The following is a 26,157-nucleotide window of genomic DNA, read 5'->3' on the forward strand; positions in this document are numbered from 1 at the left end:
TTGTCCATGCCCCACCAGCGTAGAATGAGGCATGTCTGAGACAAATGTGACTGACTACCCAGGGCATTCACTGCCTGTCTAGTTACCCTTGCATGTTTTTATCCTGCCCTTTTCTCCATGGCAACACAGATAGGGTTTCTCTCAAGTCGCTTTCATGGATGAGTTGGTTTTGAACCTGAATCTCCCCTGCCCCAACTCCTAATGGTTTGTAAGTGGGGCAGCAATTTCTTACTACACTGACTCAGGGGGGGGGGGAACCCAAGCAGCAGCAAGAGGTCTTGACTAACCTTTCTTGACTTGGAACCTACTCTAATAATGCATAACTCTAAGGCAGGCTTCCTCAACCTCGGCCCTCCAGATGTTTTTGGCCTACAACTCCCATGATCCCTAGCTAGCAGGACCTGTGGTCAGGGATGATGGGAAGTGTAGCCTCAAAACTTCTGGAGGGCCGAGGTTGAGGAAGCCTGCTCTAAGGCAAGCTTAGCATGAACGCACCAGTTCCCGGAGAGGAGATTGTGGCCGCTTTGCTTCTCCTGTGCTTCTGCTGCGAACTAAGCCATGGTTTGGCTTAGCATGTCATGTGAAGCTGGGCGTATGGCAAACCGTAAGCTGTATGTAACCTCTTAGGTTTTCAGCTCATGGTTTGTCAGTGCAGCAGGAGAAAGACCAGAGGTGAACTTCTATGTCTGCTTCCCTGTACCGTTTGTGAACCATCTTCCTGAGCAAGGTGAAACCCTTCTCAGAACTTGCCCCTCTGCTTCTCACCTGCTTGCCTGCCCTGGTATCACCTAGATCTGATCCTGTTAACTCTAGCTTGCCCATAACCCCAGCCAGCCCACCCATGAGGCAAGGTGAGGTGACTGCCTCAGGCGGCAATACTGCCTCTACAGTGGCCTCTCAGTGAATAGTAGGCGCTGATGGTCTCCTCCCACACCTAGAGAGGAAAGGGCAGGAGCTGCCCTCTGGGGTCTCCTGGAATACGCATCTGCCTTCAAAAGTTGGGCAAGGTTGGTTTTATTCCCTGTCCTTATTCCCAATGTAGATCTTCACTTCCCCTTCTTTCCTCCATTTTATGGTTTGCCTCAGGTGTCTTGGGCCAGCTCTGCCCATGCCGGACCTAGCAAACTAGATTGCCAGGATCCTGATGCAAGTTTAAATTCCATGCTGGTGTGGTTTTTTTAAGTGTCCTAATGGCAGCCTGTATCCAGGGGTCTTTGGGTTTGCAACCATTATAAATTTCAAAACCTCAGTACCAAGTGGAACAAAACTGGACAGTTTTCCACACATACCTAAGTATACAGCAGCACTTTTGCTGCCATTGTGCATGTTATTATCATGAGATCCAAAGTAGTTTAATAGGCTGTGCATCTATTTAGATCTCTGCATTTCAGCTAAACAGAGTGCAAATTGTGAGCTAATATCCAGATCCTCCCAAACATATTTAGCATTGGGAATTTTGAAATGTGCAAGTTAATAAAGGCATGCATTTTTATTTTCAATTAGTTTATAATCTTGGCAGGGGTCTGTAAATTCATTTATTAGCATAGAAGAAAGCTTTTTTTTGCCATCTTGGATATCCTCTGAGAACATAACGCACGCTAGGCAATTCAAGTTTTTAGTGAGACTGATAACCTTTCTCCTCTTTGTTTTGCTCCGCATCAGTAGTAGACAACAGGCAATTTAAACATTTACATTCATTGAAGTGATATAATACATGCAAATTTGAAAGTGACCCAGCTATTTCTTTATGCAAACTAGTAATCCTAACCTGCATGTGTCTTCTCCATAGCTGCTTTCTGCACACCAGAATATAATAATTGCAGATGTCTGTGTTATTGTTAACTTGATGATACGTTTGACCGGTCTTTCCTCATTATGATGTCTATAATGCTCAAACTGCAGCTTTCTGACAACAGTTGATTTATACTGTAAGGCCAAGAGTGGCCCTTTCCTGATTTATCAAATAGTGGAGGGTTTAGAAGTATTTCTTCCATGACACTCACCTCATCACTGATTCAGCTTGCCTATTCTCTTACATTGTGAATACACACAGCTTCACTTTCCCCCCTTTCATTCACAAAGTTCGCACCATTTGAAATGTCAGCATAAGGAATGGACAAGTAGAACCAAACAAATGCCGTGTAATACAATGTCTTGCCTACAAGGGCAAAGATTTCTACCAGCCTACAGTCCAGGGGCAGCTAATGTGGTGCCCTCAAGAGGTAGTTGGACTACAGCTCCCATCAGTCTCAGCCAGCATGGCCAGTAGTCAGGGATGTTGGGAGTTGGAGTCCAGCAAGATTTGGAGCGCACCATGTTGGCCACCCCAGTTGTAGTCTATCCTTAATCTAATCATTCTAGTTTTCCATGTGTAAGGGTCCGTCTCCCCTGAAGCATGCAGAAAAGCATTTTCACACTTGCAAAGTGCTGCCAGCAGTCTGAAGTAATCCAGTGCAGAAATGGTTTTAGTAATGAGCTTTTGTGGTGATGAGCTGCTTGCCTGTACCAGGGGTGGTTAACCTGTGGCCCTTGAGATGATGCTGGAGTGCATCTTTATGGCATTCCTGACCATTGGCCATGGGAGCCAGAGTCCCAACAGCGTCTGTTGGACCAAGAACGGGCACACTTCAGGCATGCCATTTTACTCATGAGAACCAGCCCAGATAGACTTGTATCTGCTAAAGACTTGTAGTTGGGGCAAAATTGTGGGGTGTCTCAGAATATTCTGACCCAGTGATATTTTTTTCAGTGCTAGAAGTTAGAACTGAAGCAAGCTCACACATAAAAGTTTGCGCCTGTTTAGCGTTATTCATTTAGGCCATCTGATTTAGGTGGGGGAAGTTGTTTTGCTCTTGCTTTTTGGCAAGCCATTGAGAGAAACCCTACTTCAAATTACCAGCAGGTGCCAAACTACCTTCCAACTACCGCAAGTGTAGACCACGGCTTAAGCAACAGACTTCATCCATTGCAAATGATGTCCAATGATTCTACTAGAAAAATGCAATCTGTGCTGCTGGACCACAAAATATGAAATGTGGTGTTGATGCCATGGAATTGGTTGCAGCCAAGGTCCAAAAATTCCTGGCTGAAGCATAATACCAATCACGTAGGCAGAACGACTCCGCAAGTACCGGTAAAAGAGAGCTTCTGAAAGTAATGATTAATCCAGGCCTCAGTTAGGAGATCTGTGATTGTATCACCAGATTTTTAAAAATGAAAATGAAAATGCAGCACTAGGGAAATAGCTCCAGAATTTCATTCCAGACTATTTTCTCAAACTCCCCCCCCCCAATGCTGCTATGTGTTACACAGGGAAAACACAAATACAAGGCAAGCATCTATAATTCCCCCCCCGGGGGACAAACAGCAGCACAGGGGGCTTTTAAATTGGGGAAATGGTGTGGGAGTGGGGGTGGGTGTTAAAAGCACAGCCAGCAAACTCACACAACTACAACCCCATTAAAAGTAAAACCAAACAAGTTGGAAAACGCAATCACGAATCTCCCACCTAAGAAGTGGTTTCGCCTTAGAACGGCTAACTTGTGTTTATAAATGTTAATATATTGAGTGTTACAGGGTGTATCTGCTATTGCTTAAAATTTTGATAAAACTTTCTTTTGGGGGGGGTGAGGGTGGATTCCACTGCTCAGTACAATTTAGTACTTGTTGAAATAATTGAGATTTGTGCTCCTGCAACTGCAAGCATAATGTCAGCCTTGTTCATGAGTGTGTGTGTGTGTTTTAATTCTTTCTAAGGATTACACTCAATGGGTTTTTTGTTGTTTTCCTTGTGTTTAAATTCCCATCAGCCAATCTTGTCCTTATCAGGAGAATGGGGCCAAAGATTTAAGACCAGAAAACCCACCCATCTGTTTGAAAACACTCATTGTAACTACCTAATCCTATTTACTCTCGGTAGCTTTGTTTCTGAGGATCTCTTTTTCCCCTACTCAGTCACTCTTTGAAATAGATGTAATAATTAAGGTCTTTAAACAGAACTTCTTTTATTGAGGGTTAGAAGCCTGCATTTTTTAAACAAACAAACTGACCAGAAAAGGCCAGGATTGAGTTTGTTCTTCAATTTTGGCTTGTTTCTAGATGCCCTTGAGTGCTATGACAGAAATGGAAGAGATGCTTAAATGTGCCCAGCATCCCTAATGCCCTGCATTGAGAAATGTTTTGAAGTGGCTTGTAGGTTGCTATGAGACTGAAAACCCCAAGTAAATGCTTTTTTTGTCAGCAAATGCTCCTTAAATGATTTCACGTTACATATTTAGAACATAGATCCCTGATCTTGTGACATCTTGGTATTAGACTACACATCCTGTTCTGCTGGAGAAAGGAACTCTTATTCTGAGGAAAGGAAATAACACACTTTTTCCTCCTTTCAAGAGAAGTGCTCTCCTAGTTGATCAGTTCACTAATGCACTGCAAAATTGCTATTTTTGCTGTTTTGTGGCAATTTTCTCTCTCTCTCTGTTCTTATTGAGCACTGCGTCTAATTGCTTTTTCCTTTTTCAGATGGACCATGATCCTAGAAACCCTGCTTATATAGCTGCTCAGGGTGCCCTGCCTTCTACAGTCACAGACTTCTGGCAGGTAAAAAGCCTTTGTTGAACTGCTTTTAGGAACATAGGGAAGTGCTTTATGCTGAGCCAGACCATTGGTGCATCTAAGTTAGTATTACCCTGATTGGCCATGGCTATCTAGGGTTTCAAATGGAACATTCCCAGTCCTAATGGAATCATCAGGGATTGAACTTGGGAAGTTCTGCATCTTAAGTGTAACAGTATTGTGAGCCTGCAGCAAAATACAGGGTTGTAATATCATGAATGTAATATTAAACCTGGACGCAGTGGTGCTGTGGTCTGCACTGGGTTGGGTATAGCTATGATGGTGAATTTCGTTTGTGGATAAGTGAATTTGGTTCAATGTACACTCCGCAGACGTGCAGGCGGGGTCTGCGTGTTGGGGGTGAAACATGCCCCCACCCCTCACATCACAAAAAGGCCGAAAAGGTTCTCCTGAAGGACCACGAAACCATTTTAGCTATGCTGAATGAGTCTGTGTGTGGAATCTTAGCATGGCAAGTTGAAGCAAGCCTGGGCTGTGGGGAATAGAATGGATACCAGCAGAATTTGAGGTGACAATTGGGTTGTCAAATTTGGGATGGGAGAGGGAGAACTGAGATGAAAAATGGTTCCTACCTAGGATCTGCTGAGAAGAGAACATCATGGAAACCCCAAGGAAAAGTAGCAGTCACTCAATTCCTACCAGGAGGTTTAGGGAAGCAAGGTATAAAGTGTGCTAAGATCCAGATGGGGCCTTATTCCTATCTAACAACATGTGCACAGGGTTGGAAAATGTTGTTTGCTTGCCACTAATGCAATTTTCTAATTTTTCAAGTACTTTGTAATAATGCAAGCATAGAGCTGCTGGAAACCAGATACTTTTATACATCAGTAGGGCTTCCCTCCGGACAACAAATAGGTGCTTTTTAAAGTTTAGCATTTCATGTTATACTGTATAAGCTTTCCCCCATTAAATCCTTAACTGAGTTGGGGGCTTAAGAAAAAAAGAACGTAAGAGAAGAGGGTCATATTCACCTAAGTTTTACTCAGAGAAAATCCATTGAAATTAGTGAATATGCCTCACTTAGGTCCATTAATTTCAGTGGGTCTACTTTGAGTAAACGTTGGTTGAATACCAGGTGCCCAGAATATCTGCAAGTTCCTATATGTGTTTCAGACTAGGGGGAGGTTCACACAAGAGCAGGATCCCAAATCCTGCCCACTGTTTCATGAACCAAACAAGGGATTCAGCGCTGCTCCTGTTCGTCTTAAGATATTCAAAACTGCTGCTTGTTGGAATTTCAGAATTCCAACACACTTGCAAGGTTTAAAAAGATTTAAGGTGGGCCAAACACAAATCAGCACCCTTTGTCAAAAACAATGCCATAGTTCACCTCCCCCACCCCATAATAGTCTTACTTGGGTCCCTTCCCCAGTCTTCAGTGTGTAGCTGGAAGTGTGGAAGCAGAAAAAAGGTCCTCTTTTTCCTTTCACTTTGCAAACAAGCAAGCAAGCAAGCTCTGGATTGCACCCACCCACGCCTCCATTGCAAAGATCTTTCTGGCACCACCTTAACTGAAGAGAAAACAAACAACAGCAGCCTACAAGGTGGCAGCAAATTTGCTTTTAGTTTTCAGATTTTCCCAAGGTAGAAAACTTTGAATTCACTCAAGGGGGGAGGGTGGAAGTGGGGTGGATTCTGATTGCAAAATAAGGAATACTTAACACCCCAAAAACCAAGTTGCTCCACATCAAAGAGGTGTCATTTGAAGGCCCATGATATCCAGGTACGGTAGCACTTATGCAGGTTGATGGAACCCATTTTTCCATGATCCCCTGTTCTGATTATGAATTCAAGGCTATCTTGAAGCCCACAGTAATAGCAGAACTCTGGAGTAGATCAGCCTTGCAATTGTGAATGGGTTGGACAAGAAGGGAAGTTTATGGGGGAACCAAAATACAACCTGTACCTGTATATCAGTGGGGTTTTACTTAGTGTTGTATTAGATTAGTGCTTGTTAAACCCTGATTTTCATAGTCAAACCAGTGCTCTTTTCCTTATTTCTCTGCAATACTTTAATAGCCAATGTCCATAAAATTGAAATTACGATATCTGGTTGGCCTGAGTTAGGAAACGTAGTTGTGAGTAAACTTGTAATTTACGGGCTAATCCTGATGTTGCTTTTCAGTCCCATGGAAAGCAACAACCATGAGCTGAACATATCCCATATCTTACTATTTTCAGTGTTCCCTAAGATTTTTTTAATGTTGAATTTGAACTGGGGCACCTTTGTGGGAACCTGTCTTGCTAGTTTTGAAAGAGCTTCATAGGCTGCCAGTTTACAAGACCAGTTCAAGATGCAAGTCCTTACCTGGGTGCCAAGTTACTTAGGACTGCACAGGAATCTAGAGGAACCCCTCCTTGATTTCAACCCTCCTAGACGCCCACTTCATCTGCTGAGGTCTTCAATTGGGTGCAGCTATAGTGTCCCACCTGTAGAACTTTCTGCTCCGGAAACTTTGCCCAGGATCAGCTTTGCAATTATTTAGGCACCAGGGTAAAAACAATGAAGTCAACCAGATGGCAAAAAAGGTGCTGAGTAAGCAAAGCTAGGGTGCTTCAGGGAAACCTTTATGGAGGCTACTGAGGAGGGAAGTAGCCCTTCAGAGTGATGTCTCCTAAGTCCTGCCTCCTGGAGAGCTCTGTTCTAATGACAAAGTTTGCATTTTGTGTTTGGTATGAACTTCACGGGGTACTATCAAGTCTCCTGCTGCCTCTCAGACTCGTGTAATTGTAAAGGCGGATCTGCATAGCTGCAGAACGTGTTGGGGGAAGCATCTGTCTGAGGGCATGAGCAAGAGAACTTTTAGCAGTAGGGATGGAGGTTTCTCGGTCCCTTGGGCTTCCACCACTTTCCCTGTTCAGTGGTTGCTTCCCAGAATGATCCAAACTAGGCATCTGCCCATTGTCAGGATCCAGGTCTCCTTTGGTAATAAAGAAGTGCTGGCTCCGGGTTGTGGGCATGAAGCTAGATAAAGATTGAATGTTTGTCATGTCGCAACCTGCATGTAAGCACAAACCCATTCAGAACTGAAGCCCACAGGTGGAATCCAGCGACATCTGTTGGCTTTCCATATATACCAGGCATCCCCAAACTGCGGCCCTCCAGATGTTTTCGCCTACAACTCCCATGATCCCAAGCTAACAGGACCAGTGGTCGGGGAAGATGGGAATTGTAGTCCAAAACATCTGGAGGGGCCAAAGTTTGGGGGTGCCTGATATATAGAGCAAGATTTTGAACAAGTGATCCCAGAAGAGTTAGGTGACATATTGCTGTGTGCCTGGATTGGATTCATTTTAAAAGGGAGTTGAGGGAGGTTCTTCTACGTTTGGAGTAGGAGATGGGAATGCGAGATGAATACAAAGAACGTTTAATGCAGATGTTTAGCAGCACATTATATTAGATATCCATCTTTAGTTAATTTGTAGCAGTTAGTCTACCTGGTCAGCCATTACAAATGTTCCACTTGGTCCTTTGAACATATATTCTTACATAAGAATGAGGGCACCACAGAATGGCCTTATTTTGACGCATTTGATTCAGGAAGCAGATGTCAAAGTGATGATAGTGTTTCTATATACATTGGGAACTTCTCAAGGAGCAACATGCTAGAATGGTATATAAGCTAATTAATAAATAAAATAAATGCCAGAATATTATTAGAAGACTAAGACTAAATTGTATTTTTTCCAACATCAATTATATTGCTAATAAAATAATAGCTTAGGGGAAAGGATAGGAGAAAATGCTGGGGAGGTGGGGTTAATGAGGAAATAGTATAGACATCAAAGTGTTAAATATGACTGCAATATCCTAGAATTCCATTGTTGGAATTCAGTTGTGGCGCTGATAGCGTTGGGTGTCATGTACCTCATAACATGACTTGGAAAGAAATATGGTACCCTAGAGTAACTTTGAAATTGTTTGTTGAAATTAACTTTCATTTGGATTTATGCTTAAGGAAATTTTCAGAGATTTGAGTAAGTTCCTCTGTAATGAAATGCTGCTCTCCCTATGTTTTTTCTTTCTTTCTTTTTTTAAGCCCATGGAAAGGGATGCCTCTCTCCCTCTCTCTAAATGAGTGGGCTTTCATAATGTTACACTTGGGTGGCACAAGCAACTGCTGGATGATTAGTTTATGACCTAGATCATTGTGTTTTTATTGCACTCATAAAAACCGTGTTTCTCCTCATTTTCGTAATGGCTTCATTGAGCTTCTGTACCTTCTAAAGGCACATTAAATCGTTATACAGTATGATAGAAGCACAAGCTAGCCTGGCCAATTTGTGGTGGCGGTGTCTTTTATTTATTTTTTATAGTACAGATACGGTTAAAATAAGAGAGACTGACTGTAGAATTCTGTGGAGTGGGTTGTATGAACTAATGTATGAACTAATTGGCAGCATCTTTTAATTCAAGGTTTTGCTGAAATTAATAAAAAAAAAACTCCTAAGGAAATAGAAAAACGACCCTTAGTCGTTATTTGTTGCTTCAGATCCAACATACTATTTTTGCGTTGTTAAGAATTTGTAGCAAGATTATTTATACTCTCTGAATTCAGTGGAACCAGGAAATCGCTTTGGGAATACAGGGTCAGCATAGAAAGTTTTACTCTTTCCAGAGAGACAGAGAGGTTTTACAATAAAAATGTGTAAAAGCAGTCCCTAGCATTACAATATACCTTTGTCTTTGTCTTGATGCTATCCAAAATTTGTATAGAAGACTTTTTTTTTCCTTTCCCTTTTTTTAAAAAAGAGTCATTGTTGTGCAAATAAAGCAAATGAAATTAAGGTAAAAATAAATCCCTGTGCCACAAAGAAGGAAGCTTTTAATTGAATGTAACAACCCTGTGCTTCTTATCTGAATGCCCCCTTTTCTTGTTTACTCCATTTACATTTCAATGCAGTTGCTTATAAATATTTCTGTGAAATAAACGTAACCCTTTGCAGTAAGTCCAATTTCCTTTTCATGAGATAATTTTGTATGCTAATAAAAAGACAATGAAAATTGCATGCAAATATAGCATCAATGTACACCACAATAATGAAGACTTTTCTTGATTATGCAGCTCCATATTAATTCAGATGAGGGTTTTTGTTCAACTACAGGCTGTTTTTTCCAGCTCAGATATACTACCCTAGCTTGTTTTGTTGCTTCTATGAATAACATCTAGCGGACCTTTAATTGAGAGTGTCTTAGATTCTTGTTTGCTTGCTCTGGGGCGACGCTACATTATTAAACAGTTCCACTGTTGAAGATTCCTTGTTATCATATGTTCATGGTGATATCTGTATATTTTGGGAAAATATAGCCCAGAGGGTAGGTTGCATTATATTTTACATGTAGTTCTTGAAACTTTTATGAGTAAAATCTGAAACCTGTAGTGTCAATTTTTACTACCAAGTAGACTCATTGACTTATTGTAGAATGATTCATTTGGGATGGGAGGGAAGAATAAGTATTGTACCAATACCACTCCAGAAGGCAACTGGTTTTTGTTTTTCTGTCTGCTGTTTTTCTAGCATTAATATGACAGCTCAACTGATTATCTTTTAACATGACAGGCATCTAAAAGCAGCAGCATTTCTCTTTGACTTAGCATGACAGATTTTGCTGCTATTTTGTTAATTGCACACATCCATATTGGGTTTGCGTACTGCAACCAAATATGATGCAGCAGACTTTTTACGAAAAGCACTATTGTTTCCTCTGTAAATTGGGAGTGCGAAAGTGAAAAAGAACTGGAGATAATTGTAAAGCAAGGCATAGAATTTATTTTAAAAGTATTTGGAGGAATTCTTTGGAGATTCTTTAATATTTCATGTGAACATGCAAAATATGACGCTAAGTTTATTCAGAGATTTGGAAGCAGCTGCAGAGAAAAAGTGTCTAATGAAAATGAAATACATTTCCTGTGAATGGAATAAATTTCGATTGTGTGTCTGAGTGCCGTAATTATACATGTCATGCAGTAATTAGGCAGTCACAGTGTGGCCACGGTGTCTTTCTTTGTGTGCAGATGGTCTGGGAAAACGGCTGTGTCGTTATTGTCATGCTGGCGCCCCTTGCTGAAAACGGAGTCAAACAGTGCTACCACTATTGGCCAGACGAAGGGTCAAACCTCTACCATATCTACGAGGTACTTAAACAAAATATCTGCTTGTAAACCTGACAGTAAGTGTGTGGATTGATTTCATACAGAGGAAAATATTGCTTAATGGGATTTGACCTGCAAACTGAGCTGAGGTCTACCATAAAATGCAATCTTGTGGTTCTTGAATCATTTCAGCTTCATTGAAAATTCTATGCATATCTTGATAGAATGGTTAGCAGGAAAGCAATTCTGTGCAGATTCTAAATATATACATGACCAAAGAGGTTGGAAAATTAGAATGCGCTCTCTCTCACACTCACTCACACACACACACAGGCGCACACATGTTTAAAATACAAATAAGGGGGAAATTAAAATGTATACATTATAAGAAAATATTGTGCCTATAAATATTTAACAGCAGCTGTAGGCTCCACACCCTTTCAAAAGGCCTACCTATGATTTTGATAATTAAGCTAATTTTTTGTTTAGCATTTTTTTCAATTCAGAACTGTAGATGTACATAGCTGCGACACCCCAAATAGCAGAATGCACTGAGGGGGGCTGCAGAAATCTGGTCTATCTTGCTATAAGACCAGGCATTGTGACTCCGCTATAAAAGCTTACTACCGGTAAATAATATAGGCTGCCAAGTCCTGAGTGAAATCTATGTCAACCATAATTCCTAACAGATAGTGCATAGGAGGTAAACCTCCACCATCTTTCTCATTGTATTCACTTGAGAACAACAGATAAAAAAATGTATTAGGGATTAAATTTTAGCTTTGCAAAAATGTGTACATTACGACAAATTGACCAATAATGAGCTGCTGAAAACCAGATACATTTATACATCAGTGGGGCTTCCCTCTGGACCCAAATAGGTACCTTTTAAAGTTTCCATCCTGACCACTACTTTGTTACAGGCAGGGCCTCTGCAACTGTTGTTTCTATTAAAACAGATATGGGGAACCTATAACCCTCCAGATGTTCAACTCCCATGGGCTCTGGCCAGAATGCCTAATGGTCAGGGCTGGATAGAAGCAACATCTGCAGGGCCATGTTAAGTCAGTTAAAGCAAAATTTGTTCCCTGTGTGTAAAATTGTCTCGCCAGGTTATACTATACAGAAATACTTTGAATAAGCAATGACTAATGGCAACACTTCTTGAACAAATATAGCCTCACTCTGCTTTGTATCTACAGATTCCAGCTTGATTCCATGCATGAGCCAAACAGCCATAGTTGTTGACTTCTACATGCATGGGGGAAAGAGTTTATTATACCCAATTGGCGGGGGGGGGGGAGAAGGAATTCAGTGGGGACTGGTAGGGCAGACCTCTTTTTGTGTGTCTCCAATCGTCAGAAAGCAGTGGTCACAGTGGATAGAGATGTTTAAGGAATTACCTATTTGCAAATGCAAACTTAACTCGAATAGCACCTCCTGTATGTTGAGGTGTGGATTCTAATGCCATTATCCTTTGCATTTCACCCTACTCCAAATTTTGCAATGCAGTTCTTTGCTTTTTAAAAAAACCCTCCTCAAAATACATTTTAAACTCTGTATTTTAGGATAAAATGGAAAAAAATGTGTGCATAGTGTTAAAATAAAGGCTATAAATTAGTAATTTGCATTTATGGTTTGTTTTTAAAATGCCTATCTGTGCAGAAAGGGGGCATGAATACATGCAGAACAGAAATTGATTGAACCAACCATGCTTAAGTATGGATAGTGAATCTGTTTCTCTAGGCCAGGCATAGGCAACCTTGGCTCTCCAGATGTTTTGGAACTACAACTCCCATGATCCCTGACCACTGGCCCTGTTAGCTAGGGATCATGGGAGTTGTAGTTCCGAAACATCTGGGGAGCCAAGGTTGCCTATGCCTGCTCTAGGCATTATCTGTGTCTGCTTCTAGGTGTGAAGGGCCATCTGCATCTCCTACAACACATGTGTGTGTTTCTCTCACTTTCAGAACTTTGTTTGGTGCAGGATCAGCTCTTATTCTGCTTAATGTTAAAGAAGGATAAAGAAGCAAAGATATATATTCGCCTAAGTTAGGTTGAATTACTGGTGATCGTATTAAAACAACTTAAGAGTTTTTGGATTTAAGCAGAATTAATAGGCTTAAATCAAATCCTATTTGTAAATGGAATGAACCAATCACCATGCCGGTGCATAGCAATCCTGTTCTGGTATCACAGGGGCCTTATTCTGCATTGGGACACACAATGGTACCTTGGTTTACAACCATAATGCGTTCCAGAGGTCCGTTTTTAAACCAAAACGGGTTGTAACCCAAGGCGTGCTTTCCCAATAGGGCCTCCCCCCCAAAAATTGTTTGTAATCCAAAAAAAATGGGTTGTAATCCAAAAAAAGGTTGCAAACCGGGACACACACTTCTGGGTTTGACATGTTTGTAATACGAAATGTATGCAAACCAAGATGTATGCAAACCAAGGTACCACTGTATTTAAAACTGCTATGCTGTGCCTAACCACTGGTCCATGTAGTTTAGTATTGTGTACTCTCCAAAGCTTCAAGGTGTCTCTAGGGTTGACTCCAGAGCCTTAATGAAAAGCATATCCCTTACCACTGACAATACTAGGTCCATCCAGCACAAATGTTTAGGCATGAAATACAAAACGCTTTTCTAAGTTAATAAGACCAACCGGCTATTCCTCAAATAACTCGAGCCACATTACTTCTCTGTGACCAAACAGCAGGGGCAGTCTAGCCCATTTCAGTGCGTGTTGCAAAACCGGAAAGTTTTTGATCTGTGTCCCCAACCCCCTACTGAAGCCTTGCTTACCTGGGTCAGTGGGTCACACAGTGATGACTTCTAGGCTCCAGAGAGATCTTACAAGAGCCCCATGGGATCCTGTGAGAGTTTCATGAGATTTCATGGGACTCTTGTGAGAAGCTCCTCTTCCTTGCTTCTCTGGTGGCAGCACCCACGTTATTGTGTTGTTTGTGATAATTGGGTTTTTTATTGTGTTTATTGCTAGTTTAATAGTATAGGCTATTTTACGTGGGCTTTTTTTGCTTGGAAAAGTGGCATTTAAGTTCATAGAACTTTTCCCATCAGAGCAGATTGTCAAAAATATGTATTTGAGTTAAAAGGAAGTAAATCTCAAGTAATAAGCAAAATAAGAATTATTCCTAAATAAGCCCACTCCAACAAGGCACATGTTTTCTGTCCAAAAGAGAATATTTTGAAATGTCAGATATTAATAGATCATGGTGTGTGTGTGTGGGTGGGTGGGTGGGTGGGTGTGGGTGTGTTTGCTGTATTCCATATTTAATTCACTTTTATATTTTTCATGCAATGGCAGGTAAATCTGGTCTCAGAGCACATCTGGTGTGAAGATTTCCTTGTGAGAAGTTTCTACTTGAAAAACCTACAAACCAATGAGACTCGAACCGTGACACAGTTCCATTTCCTTACGTGGCATGATCAGAAAGTGCCCACTTCCACAAGGTCCCTTCTGGATTTTCGCAGGTACAACACAAAGAGTGAATAGTTTTAAGTTAGGTGCATAGCGGCTGGTGTGTCAGACATGCTTCTGGGACTGTTTCTGAGTGCCACCTAAAATTCCATCAAAAGTTGTTCCTAAGGAAACTCGGATATATGATCCCTCCCCCATTTCTTTCTAAATTTAATAGCTGCCCATAGTTTCACATTTTTAAAAACTGCCATGCAGAAGAAATAATCCCACTTAAGAACCCAGTCGGGAACCAATGAATGATCCTAAACCAGTGGATACTTTGAATGCTATGTTAGCCATGGAGTTGTCGGCAGATGTAGTGGCGCAAATGGATTCTGTGTGTAAGTAAATAATGGCACACTGTATTTTTAGCACCATGATCAGTGTGCTAACTTGGAATCTAGAGCAGCGATTTTATCTATGCATAAGGTGTTTGTTTGCATTATATGCAGTGGTCACAGTAGGGAAACTTTGCCTGCACAGCCGGGCGTGCCGGTACATGTGTCTGCCTCCAGGTGCAGTTCATCCATGGAGCCCTTTTGCTAAAGTCATGCCAATGTGTCAAGGTAATGTCACCATGCCCTGCTTGGGGTATCAAGTGAAATGGGCCCTCACTGCATGAATTAGAACAGGGTTAAATATGAAGATTAAAGATGCCAGGGAAAACATCTCATAGGAGAAGCATCTTAAGGTGGGTACTAAACTGGCTGCTTCTTGTGGCTTGAGAAGCCATGAGGTGTGCTAGTCCACTTAACCCTCTCCATCCCAGACCTCCTAGAGTTAGGAGTGCCGTTTCCAGGCTACCGTGTGTACTGAAAACATTTTTGGTCACTTTCACAGTTGTTTCGTAACAAGAACCTGCTGCCTAGTTTTGGGTAGTGGCCTGGTATTGCTTTTTATATTCCAACTGTCTAGGTAGCTTCTGAAATTCCACATTGTTTCTGAGGACTATCCCTCCTCGCATTTTGAAGGTATGCTAAGATGTTGTTTAGCAGAGTTCATTGACAGTCTCACACTAGTTCATCGGAATGTGCAAATCGCAGTACAGCTTATACGAAAGTCCTTCCATGTAATGCTACTCTTGATGATTTAAATACCATTGTTGAGTCCTCTGAACTTGCACTTTACAAATAAATGCTCTTAGGAGGCATGTCATAAATATGCGCACTGGCACATTTAAAAGAGGGAGTGGTCTATGTGGCTTACAGATGCATTTTGAAAAGTTTTGCACATGTTGATTTCTGTTTGCAGGCTACATAAAGACCTATGGACTTAGTTGCTTTTAAATTAGTGGGATTTGTCATGACCTAGGTATGAATAACTTAATCTGAATCCCACCCACAGATTTTCAGGTTTCTGCATTGTTTAAGTACCAGTGCTGCAGTTCTACATACCCAGGTTTTGCTTACTTCAACTAAAAAAAAAAAATCAGAACACCAGCATTGGTAGACAGCAAGAATTTCTTCTTGCTGCAGTCACCAAGGGGTAAAGGTTTTCAAGCCCGTTTTCAATGCTCCATCAAGTGCAAAAGGCCACAGGAGTAGAGGTTGGAGTGATTGAGTTAGAAGCCAGCTGGTTTAAAAAATAAAATAAAATGAAAATGTAATCTATATGTAGTGGAGGTGCTTTTCAGGTAAAGGTTTAAAAGCTATTCACAGTTTGTTTGCTTTTAGATAGAATCAATCTTATATATTTTAAGGGAAACAAAATCCTCCATGCTCTTTTTAAAGGGAACATAAGTATATTGACAATCTTAATTACCTTACAACTGAAGCAATTTAAGATCAGCCAGAGCAATAAATACTCTGCCTCCCTTGATCTTGAAATTTAATGTTTCACACTTTCATTAAAAAAAGTACCTCTTGCTTAGCTTCTTTCCTTTTTTTGCAACTACAGATACTCAGATAAAGTCTTACTAAGTGTTACCATCCTTTTAATGCTTTGACACACACCCAACATGTTTATATACAAATATATATTTTATAAATGTATGTAATATTTATATGCTTACATAGGTATGTATGTATAGATGCAAATATAAACAACTAAGAAAATATCACCAAGAAAAATTGGATCCCCCCCCCCAAAAAAAGCTTGTCCCAGAGCCTCTGAAATATATGTGCATTTTTCACTCCTGGAAGCAAATTTTGTGAAATTCTGAAAACAACAAGCTTGCATTCTTTTGTTCCTCTATATTAGACAGTGTTTCAGATTGTATTGTGTTGAATAGGTGAATTAAAATATTGTGAAATCTAGTATCAATTGGTGAATGAAGGCAGATTTTTCTTCCCTCCATAATCTTAAAATAGCCATGCAGAATGCAGTGCTTGATAAATGAAACTTCTCCTGAAAACACTGGTCAGTTTAAATGGTTATAGAAACCTAATTTTATTTTGAACAATAGACCAATCGTTTAAACTCTGGACTAGCTTGTTAGTCATGCACTGATAATGTGTAATTAAATATTCTTTGAGCCCAGAGGGAGCACATTTACACTTTAAAGAGACACTGCTAAGCTAAAAGATAATTAGCATCACATGTGAGGGCTTTGCTTAAAATATATATTATGCTATCACTGCTTGCTGTGTGCAATGGCATTTACTAACACTGCTCACTTTAAAAATGGTCAAATTCTTATTTTGCCAGCTAATTAGCGGTTGCCAGTGTCATTTTTGTGATGTTGCAGCTAGTAATATAAGCCCAGTTGCATAGTCACAAAAGTGATCATTGGAAACTGTGACTCTGCTGCAGGGACAATATGGGAAACCCCTTTTCTGAGCTTCTAACGACCTCTGACCTTTGCTTGCTGATGGTTTGCATGGTGATTTCTTTTTCACTCAATGAACCAAGGGTTGGTTTGTATTACTAATCATTCTTTCCTATTTAATTCTTCCTCCTCTCCTCCTCCTCCTCCTCCTCTTCCTCCCTCTTGAAGTGTGCGTGCGTGTAAATGTATATATTTATATGTGTATGTATGTACTTTATTTGGTTCCTGGTAGTTCCTGGGTCCAGGATTCAGGTGTTTAACCTGTTCCTTGCGGGGTTGTACTCCCTCTGAGGGAATAGCTTTTTAGTTTCGGGGTACTCCTGGATTCCAACTTGTCACTAGAGTCTCAAGCGGCTTCTATGGCTAGGAGGACTTATGCCAAGCTTAGGTTGGTTTGCCAGCTCTGGCCATTCCTGGATCAGGATAACGTTGCCTCCCACCTGGACTACTGTAATGTATTCTATGGGGGGCTGCTCTTGAAGATGTTGCGGAGAATGCAGCTAGTGTAGAATGTGGCTGCTAGGTTGGTAAGTTTGGACATCCCAATGGATCATGTGTCACTGGACCTTAGAGAACAACACTGGCTGCCAGTGGGTTACTGGGCCCAATTTAAGGTATTAGTACTAGCATATAAGGCCTTAAATGGCTTGGGACTCAATTACGCAAAGGAGTACATTCTCCAATATCAACCAACTTGAACCCTACGATGGTGCCGCCATCACAGGCTGCCCAGTAGGCAATTACCAATGACAGCGCCTTCTCAGTGGTGGTCCCATTTATGGAATAGTTGCCCTAGTGAAGTCTGTCAGTTTCCCTCACTATTAACTTTTAGGAGAAATTTAGAAACATTCCTATTTACCCAGGTGTTTAATGGTTGAGAGTTCTATCCCTGGCAAACCTGAAATAATTAGTTTGACAGTAGGTGATCGCTTTTAGATGTTTTAACGGTTTTTAGAAGTTTTAATTGTATCATTTTAGTATTGCCATGTTTGCCACCCTGGGCTCCTTGAGGAAGGTGCAGCATATAAACTTAATAATAAATAAATATTAAAACACCCAGAACCTTCCTTTATCCAAAAAGGTTTTTACTGAGCTTGAAAGGACTAAACTTTGAATGAAACCATGTATATATCTCAATGTTCCAAAGCTATTTCTCAGCAAAGTTTGTTTTGAAATAATTATTTTCAAATGCCTTCTGAAATATGGAATATGATTCAGGTGTTCATAAAAAAAAGACAAATTATGCTAAGTTGCCAATATGATCATCTATAGGTAAGTGGCCATGCAGATTTTTAATGGGCATATGTGGAAAACAGAAATATGAAAATAAATGTCTTAACACTTCTAGCTATTCCTCAGAGTTGATTAACGCTTCACATGCCCCTGTGACGAGCCTGCTGTTGGCTGCTGAAAAGTGTGAAGGGTGGGATGCAATATCCCTAAACACACAGGGACAGGTCCACCAGGGAGCCGCAGTGCTAGCATGTGTTCATCTGTGTTTTGAGAGGCACATCTCTCAGTCACACAGCAAACACTAACATACCTGCCATACCAATAAAGTGCAAATTGGCTTTTGCTGTGCATTCAGGAGACAACCGTTAATGAGCTGCTGGTCGTGTATTTCTATCCCAAGGCCTTTTTCCCAAGTCCAAGACTATGCTATTTCAGCATAATGATAATAATGAAAGTATTACCCTTTGTTGTTGTTGTTTAGTCGTTTCTGACTCTTTGTGACCCCATGGACCAGAGCACACCAGGCACTCCTGTCTTCCACTGCCTCCCGCAGTTTGGTCAGACTCGTGTTGGTAGCTTCGAGAACACTGTTCAACCATCTCGTCCTCTGTTGTCCCCTTCTCCTTGTGCCCTTAGAAAAGGATAAAATGTTAAAGCCTTTGGCTCTAATTGATCATGCTACCTTGATTTCAAACCAGTGTCTGATATCCCCATTCTTTAGGATGAGAACTCAACCATTCACTCTGCGACAATTGTACCATTTGATCCAGCACTTAATGTTGCAAGAATGCACACCATTGCAAATATAATTCTGCCCGTTAATGCCGCCATACTGTCATGGTTGCATTGGTGGCTGGTGGCCAGTGGGACTGGTGGGGTCAGAAGGCAGAGAGAGGCAGAGGCAGAGCCAAGAACAAGCAGAGCCAACTAATGCTGGTTTTGTCCCCATCCTCCTCCTCCCTGCTGATTTCTACCAGGGCATTGTGGAAATAATGAGGAGGAAGCTCACAGGCAGTGCCCACCCCTTGGACTGCTTGTAAGTAATGAATGCCAGGCAGGTCTCAGCCAACTGAAGGTAGATTAAGGTTGGTGGGACATTGCCCCATTCACCCAAACAGACCAACTCTACCACATGGTTGGGGAGTAGGTGGCACTGTGGTCTAAACCACTGAACCTCTTGGGCTTGCTGATCGGAAGGTCAACAGTTCGAATCCCCGCGACGGGGTGAGCTCCCGTCCCAACTTCTGCCAACCGAGAGCACACCAGTGCAAGTAGATACAGTGGTACCTTGGTTTATGAACTTAATCCATTCCAGAAGTCTGTTCTTAAACCAAAACTGTTCTTAAACCGAGGTGCACTTTCCCTAATGAGGCCTCCTGCCGCCAGTGCCCTTCCACTGTTAGGATTCCGTTCTTAGACAGAGGTAAAGTTCTCAAACCAAGACACTATTTCCGGTTTTCCAGAGTTTGTAAACCAAATCGTTCTTAAACCAGACTGTTCTTAAACCAAGGCACCACTGTAAATAGGTAATGCTGTAGGGGGGAAGGCAAATGGCGTTTCCATGCACTCTGACTTCCGTCACGGTGTTCCGTTGTGCCAGAAGCCATTTAGTCATGCTGGCCACATGACCCGGAAAGCTGTCTGCGGACAAACTGCAGCTCCCTCGGCCTGAAAGTTAGATGAGCGCCACACCCCATGGTCGCCTTTGACTGGACTTAGGCATTTTAGTGCCTCAACCACAATCCAGGGGTCCTTTACCTTTTTACCTTACCACATGGTGGGCAGTTGGGAGTACACCTCAGGTTCACAACTCCTCCATTTTAAATGAAAATGGCCTGGCCTTCCATTATGGATATAGTGCTTTTGCTAACTTTGCTATAGTAAGCCTCAAACTATGGTCAAAGTGGGTTTGTGAACATTTGTTTGGGCTGAGTAGAGTAATTGGGCGGCGGCGGGGGGGGGATGCACTAGCTCCACTCCCTCATTGCCATTCTAAATTACCATGAACTGGAGGATAGCTGTGCAAAGAAGGAATTCTTTGGTATTTAGAACCCTGGAAAAACCAAAAGTTCCTCACTTTACCATGATGGAGGGCAGGGCCCAGACGAATCCCTCACATGATTATGCCTGAAGGGCAATCCGTACTCAAAATGTCAGTGTACCTGCCATGCTGACCCAGCTATCTGTGAAACCAAAGGGAAGAGGAATGTCGGCATGAGATGGGAGGAGGAGGAGGAACCCACAGACCATTCCTGCTAATCAAACCACAGTTTGGTGATGTGACCATGTTGAGGTCTGCACTGAAACAATACTACAAGAATGATGACCCTTGTTGAGAGGCAGCCCTAGTGTGTAAATGGAAAAGGCGAAAGCTGAAGAGCCAAGTTGGGTGCACTAATAGGCTTGGGAATCCCGAGCGGATTTGGGATTTTTCCTTTTGAGCGGCAGATCCCTTTGCAATATCACAAACTGCTTTTGGAAGACACTTCAATTTTGAAAGCAGCTTGGCATGTGGCAGCAGGATGACTTTTTGAGAAACAAAAGCTCAAAGTCCCTTTGGGCACATTGGAACTAATTTTGTGGTCCTTTGGATTTAAGCCATAGTCTGGATATGCTTTGCCTAAAGACTCCACTGCTTCAAAAATCTATTTCTGTGGCATGTTTTGAAGATTTTTATTTCTAGTAAGCCCCCAATTGCACTTTGCAGAACAACCGGGGTTTTTTTTTAGTTTCAATGGGCTTTCTTTAAAACCCAACTCACACAAATACCCTGCAGAACTCAGATTATTATATTAAATTTCAAATCTGTATACCACGCTTCATCTGAGGTTCTCAGGGCTGTTCACAGCATAAAATATAGAATAAAACCATAAAGTACATATTAAAAACAAAAACAAACAATAACCACCCACACCATAGACACATTTAAGCAGGATCTGTGGGCTGCTGGGTTTCAATTTTAGATGAAATACTTATTTCCCATTTTAAATCTATCTGTGATAGTTGTAAAGGACTTTAATATGACGCAGTAAAGCTGCTCTTATGCCCATCCTTGCATCAAGTTTGTAAGATAGATAACTAACATTCCCATTTTACAGATGGGAATTAAACCTGAGGCACTAAAATGCCCAAGGCAACTTTGTGACGTGAGGAAAAATAGGTTTAACTGGATTCTATTTCTCTGAAAAAACAGAACAATGAATGCCTCAATGGTCTCCAACGGTCCCCCCCCCCCACCGCCCTGCTCTTTCAGGAATACAGCTTCTACATTTCATTTCTAAATACTTTGAAACTAAAAGACATCAATTTCAGTGAAAATGTGGAAGAGCAGTGCGGTGCAGATTAATTGCAAGATTTAACATAAGAGGACCAAATTTATTTGTACTCTTCTATAAATGGCATGAACAGCAAGAAACCAGGGTGAACAATGCTGCTAAAACAATCTTACGTTGATGTTTTATAAACGAGGCCACTGATAGCATTTTCCCCCCATTGATTCTTTGCTGAAAAACAGGATATTTCGGTCTTATCTCATGTTGTTTTAGTATGTGGGAGTTCCTGAGGAGCAGAAAGATGTGCCCAAATTGGACTGCGGTTTGGGGGGGGGGCGTTTGCAGATTCTGCATGTATGTGAAATCATATGCATCTCCTATCAAGCATTTAGCACTGTACACGCAGTCCTTTTTCAAATATTAACTCCTACTAATCAGAAGCGGGGGGGGGGGCTTTACTTCATTTCCCCTTTCCTGCCAAACAGCTGGTTGGTGAGGTTTTAGCTTTTGAAAAAAGTGCTCTTTAAATGGAATATGTATTCTATCAACTGTAGATTTTACATTCATTTGTATTACAGATGTGTGAAATATATTTCTTTAAAAGCGTTTTACTGTTATGTGTGAAAATTCTGTTTCTTTTGACTCAAGAATTCAAGAAGACATGTATGTACAGGAGCTTCCATTTGCAATAGCCCACTGTGTTAGCACGAAATGTTTACATGGTGTAGCATATAACTAATATGTCTGTATTGTAGCACTTCAATGTGATTTGGGCTTGGCTTTGCATACAGGCACTGAGCAGCGACAATCTTGTTTGATAGCTAGACTGGCAGTTTCGAAGGTTGCTATTCTCTATGTAGGTTAATCTATGTCAGTGTCCACTAAAAATGTGCCCCAATGGCTATTTTATAGGAGGAATGATTAGAGAATTGCACCCATTGCCCTAACAATTTCATTAAGCCTTTAACTGGGAAAACGGATTGGAAGATCATAGCCTAGGTTGAGCTGCTTTTAATATGCCAAGCCATCTTTTTTTGGGGGGGGTGTAAAATGTGGAAGATACTTTATTTTGGAATGCTTCAGGAAGTAATATATTTATCAATGTCTATATTTGTTTTATTACAGAAAAGTAAACAAGTGCTACAGGGGTCGTTCTTGTCCGGTAATTGTTCATTGCAGGCAAGTACCATTTTCAACCCACCCTCAAAAGAGGCTCACAAGGACATTGCATGGACTGAACAAAATATGCAAGTGATTCTGTAGCTTGATTTGCCGAATGAGCAAAAGCTGTTCCTTATTGTTCTGCCCCCAAAAAACATTTGTATTTGCTGATGAGGAGAGTCTCTAGTAAATGGGAAGATTCATCACACTTCAGATTTCATCATGAAAATATGAAAGTTGCTTAAGCCTATCAGAAATAAGCAGTGGGGTCTCAATACCACCTCAGCACCAATTCTTCCTTCTCTCTCTGACCTACAACTGTACAGTGCACACAAGCACCAAACAGCACTATCACATACCTGCTTAGAAGTAAGTTGCATCAAGTTCAATGGGGTTTTACTCCCAGGTAAATCAGTGTAGGATCGTAGTCTCGCCCTCTCTGCATCTGTAAATAAATAGACCCTGTTACTTGCAGCTCATTGAACATTTATTTCAAAAGCCTTCAAACATTAATTTCCCCAGTATCACATGTTACTGCTTTGAGAGAAATTTCATTATACACTTTAGGCATGGATGCCATACTTTGTTCAGTTAAGGACTGGTGTGGTGTGGGAGACTCAGAACTGGGGGATCCAAGTTGCCTTTATTTGGTACATGGCTGCGTGTGTTTTTCCCTCCGTGGTCATAATGCCACAAGCTAATAGGAAGGGAAGAGGTTTGAGACTAAGAAACTCCTGAACAGAATAGACTTCCAAGAAGCATATTGCTTCCAAATAAGAGAGTTCATAGATTGTGGTTTATAACCAGAAAACCCTGCCAGTTTCGAGGCTCCGTTGCGTAAAACTCAGGGAACTGTGCCATTTTCAAGACTCTAGTAGACTTCTGAATTTGCCTGGACTGGCACAGTTTATTTTGCTATAATTGGGAAGAAACACATGCCTTCTAATTTTTACATATATTACGATATCCTTGTCAAATAATCATTTTTTAAAAAATAAACTCAGTTATTTCTAGTCCAGTGCCTAGTGTCAAAACGTTAAATATGTGGTTAAAAACCTGATCTAGTAAATTGTACTTTTAAATTAGAATGCATTCAAAACTACAGTAACATCACTGTTTTCTCCCCACACTCCTCCAGTGATATATCTTCAAATGATATATCTCCCTCCCCCTTTCTCTCCCCCCCCCTCCATCAAGCATAGTCACAAAAATGGCACCTTAAAAACTGAGGGAAAGGGCAAGAAAAATTGATTGCTTAGAATCTTAATTTTGTATACAGTACTGGCAACATCTATGAAAACTAACACCTTTCCAGTTAGAAGCTGGTTTCTGACAGCAAATGGAAACTGCTTTCAGATTAGGGATCTTGACATCTTCACATGGATCACTCCGAAGTCTCCAAAATTACCATGTGTGTTCCAAGGACGTCTTTCCAAAATACTGTAAGCAAGTATTTTCCCTTAAGGAAAACCCAAATTCACCTTGCAGAATTGTAGAGTTTACCCAAATAATAATATAACAGCTGCCATGCTTGTGAGGACAGTTTGTTAAAGAAAGCTTCACTAACATATATCATCTTTCCACCTCAATGCAGCCCTTTATGCTACTATACTTCCAGCATCGCATCTCTGTCGGGGTTTTAAGCATGTTGAATTGATCATGGGTTGTTGTTGTTTTTTCCCCTCTCCTCCTTCTCTGTAGTGATGGTGCGGGAAGAAGTGGAACCTACATCCTAATTGACATGGTTCTCAATAAAATGGCCAAAGGTGAGAATCAAAAGTGCTGTCGCTTTTTGAGTTCTGAGATGTGGTGGCGTTGTCATGGCAACGCAGGCGCAATATTCGCAAAAAGGGCCTCAGATAGATTAGAGGCAAATTTTGCCCTCGCCTGAATGTTCTTGGGGCTTTTTTATTTTGTTTCTCCAATGTCCACAGTGATTAAAAATGAAACAAAATTTCAACCACTTGAGCTCTATATGAATGAATCTCACACGTATGTGGTTGGATTTGTACTTTCACAAATTTACATAACTTTTATTGGCAATAAATGTTATGAAATATGCAGTAAGTATTTATTTAGTTTTGCCCTACATTCACTCTCCATGTAGTATGCAGCAGTTGACATTCACCTGACCATAATTTGTGTTCGAAGGCTTCTCTTGCTTTGAAGACGACAGAAAACTGAAATAAGCAAGTAGAATATTTTTACCTTTTTGAAATATTTCTCTTTATTTTCCTTTCCTCTTGTTCAGTAGGGAAGTTTCCACAATATTCCGGTGAAGCTGCAGAACCCATCAAATAGACCACGGGAGTTTCTGTTACATTAAGCAATATAACATTATTTTCTGGCCTTTCTCCTGCTCTTTAACATCAACCACCACCCCTCCCTCCTCAAGCCCAAAGTGAGACCAGGCTGGTGGCCACTGTTTACAGGACCTCTTATCATTGTGAGACTTTTGTGGATGAACCCTGAGTGAGAACCTGGAGGCTGAGAGGAAGGGTGTGTCAAAGGAAATCTCTCTCTCTCTCTCTCTCTCTCTCTCACACACACACACACACACACACACACACACACACTGTACTAGTGCAGGCATAGGCAAACTCGGCCCTCCAGATGTTTTGGGACTACAATTCCCATCATCCCTAGCTAACAGGGCCAGTGGTCAGGGGTGATGGGAATTGTAGTCCCAAAACATCTGGAGGGCTGAGCTTGCCTATGCCTGTGCTAGTGAAGTTTTTCTCACTACTTACTCTTAAGCTGGGAAAATATTTACTTGCTTATTTTTTACATGTCATGCTTCTGTTAGACATGGGATCAGGACCAGCCTAGCAGGGAGGAATGTTCAGCATTCTTCATGTCTTGTTTGCTTCACGCTTACTCAGCAGTTAGCACCCTGAAGCCAAATCCAGTCTGCTGGGCCATGTCATCAGGTGCCCCTCCCAATGAGAGGTGGAGCTCCATAACATCTCTGGTAGTAGGATTTGACCCCAGGCTGGTTGTAGGGGCAGGATGGAACCTTGCTCCTTCACCCCCTCCCCTTCTCACAATGGTTTTCCAGTAGAATGGAAATGGAATACTGTCCAGGTAGTATATGCATAACCATTTAAAAACACTTCCAGGACAAGTTGCACCAGCAAATAGTTGCCTACAGTGGTATGTTCCACACTAAGCCACTTCCACTGGGTGTTAAGAATTCAAGACCAAGCAAGCCTGCCATGTTACCTATATATTGATTGCAGCTCTTCAGTAATTCCTTCCATGACTAACGAAAGGCAGGATATAAATTTAAGAAAATAAATGTAAGAAACACTCCCCCCCCCCAAGACACCAGGGGGAACCAAGCTACTCAATGAAGCTTGTCCATCAGGAATTGGGTTAAGTAGCAGGAAGAAGAGACTAGGAATAGTACTCTGGAGAGGTTTAGAATGTGGAGTTCTCCCAAGAGATCACTACTGTGCTTTTTAACGTGTTCATAAATGATCTAGAGTTAGGGGTGAGCAGTGAGGAGGCC

The 26,157-nt window shown here is 41.3% G+C and overlaps 1 protein-coding gene and 1 long non-coding RNA gene across 3 annotated transcripts in view; one reads left to right on the forward strand and one right to left on the reverse strand.

Moving 5' to 3' along the window:
- The window catches only part of PTPRN2 (protein tyrosine phosphatase receptor type N2), a 592,105-nt gene that overhangs the window by 548,420 nt on the left and 17,528 nt on the right, over positions 1-26,157 (forward strand). The window contains exons 17-21 of the mRNA XM_035129839.2: positions 4,522-4,599; positions 10,653-10,772; positions 14,061-14,227; positions 22,611-22,664; positions 24,348-24,412. Coding sequence (XP_034985730.2) covers positions 4,522-4,599; positions 10,653-10,772; positions 14,061-14,227; positions 22,611-22,664; positions 24,348-24,412 — 484 coding nt within the window. The remainder of the gene's footprint in view (positions 1-4,521; positions 4,600-10,652; positions 10,773-14,060; positions 14,228-22,610; positions 22,665-24,347; positions 24,413-26,157) is intronic.
- The window catches only part of LOC132592868 (uncharacterized), a 110,267-nt gene that overhangs the window by 1,664 nt on the left and 82,446 nt on the right, over positions 1-26,157 (reverse strand). The window contains exons 2-4 of one of the 2 annotated variants that reach the window (XR_009558424.1): positions 24,855-24,960; positions 23,006-23,091; positions 18,675-18,844 (exon numbers count right to left, since the gene is read on the reverse strand). This is a non-coding gene — a long non-coding RNA (uncharacterized LOC132592868). Of the gene's footprint in view, positions 1-18,674; positions 18,845-23,005; positions 23,092-24,854; positions 25,171-26,157 lie in introns of those variants that run through there. The other variant, XR_009558423.1, reaches the window with a different exon arrangement.

Source organism: Zootoca vivipara, chromosome 12 (assembly GCF_963506605.1).
Source record: "Zootoca vivipara chromosome 12, rZooViv1.1, whole genome shotgun sequence".
Classification (NCBI taxonomy): domain Eukaryota; kingdom Metazoa; phylum Chordata; class Lepidosauria; order Squamata; family Lacertidae; genus Zootoca; species Zootoca vivipara.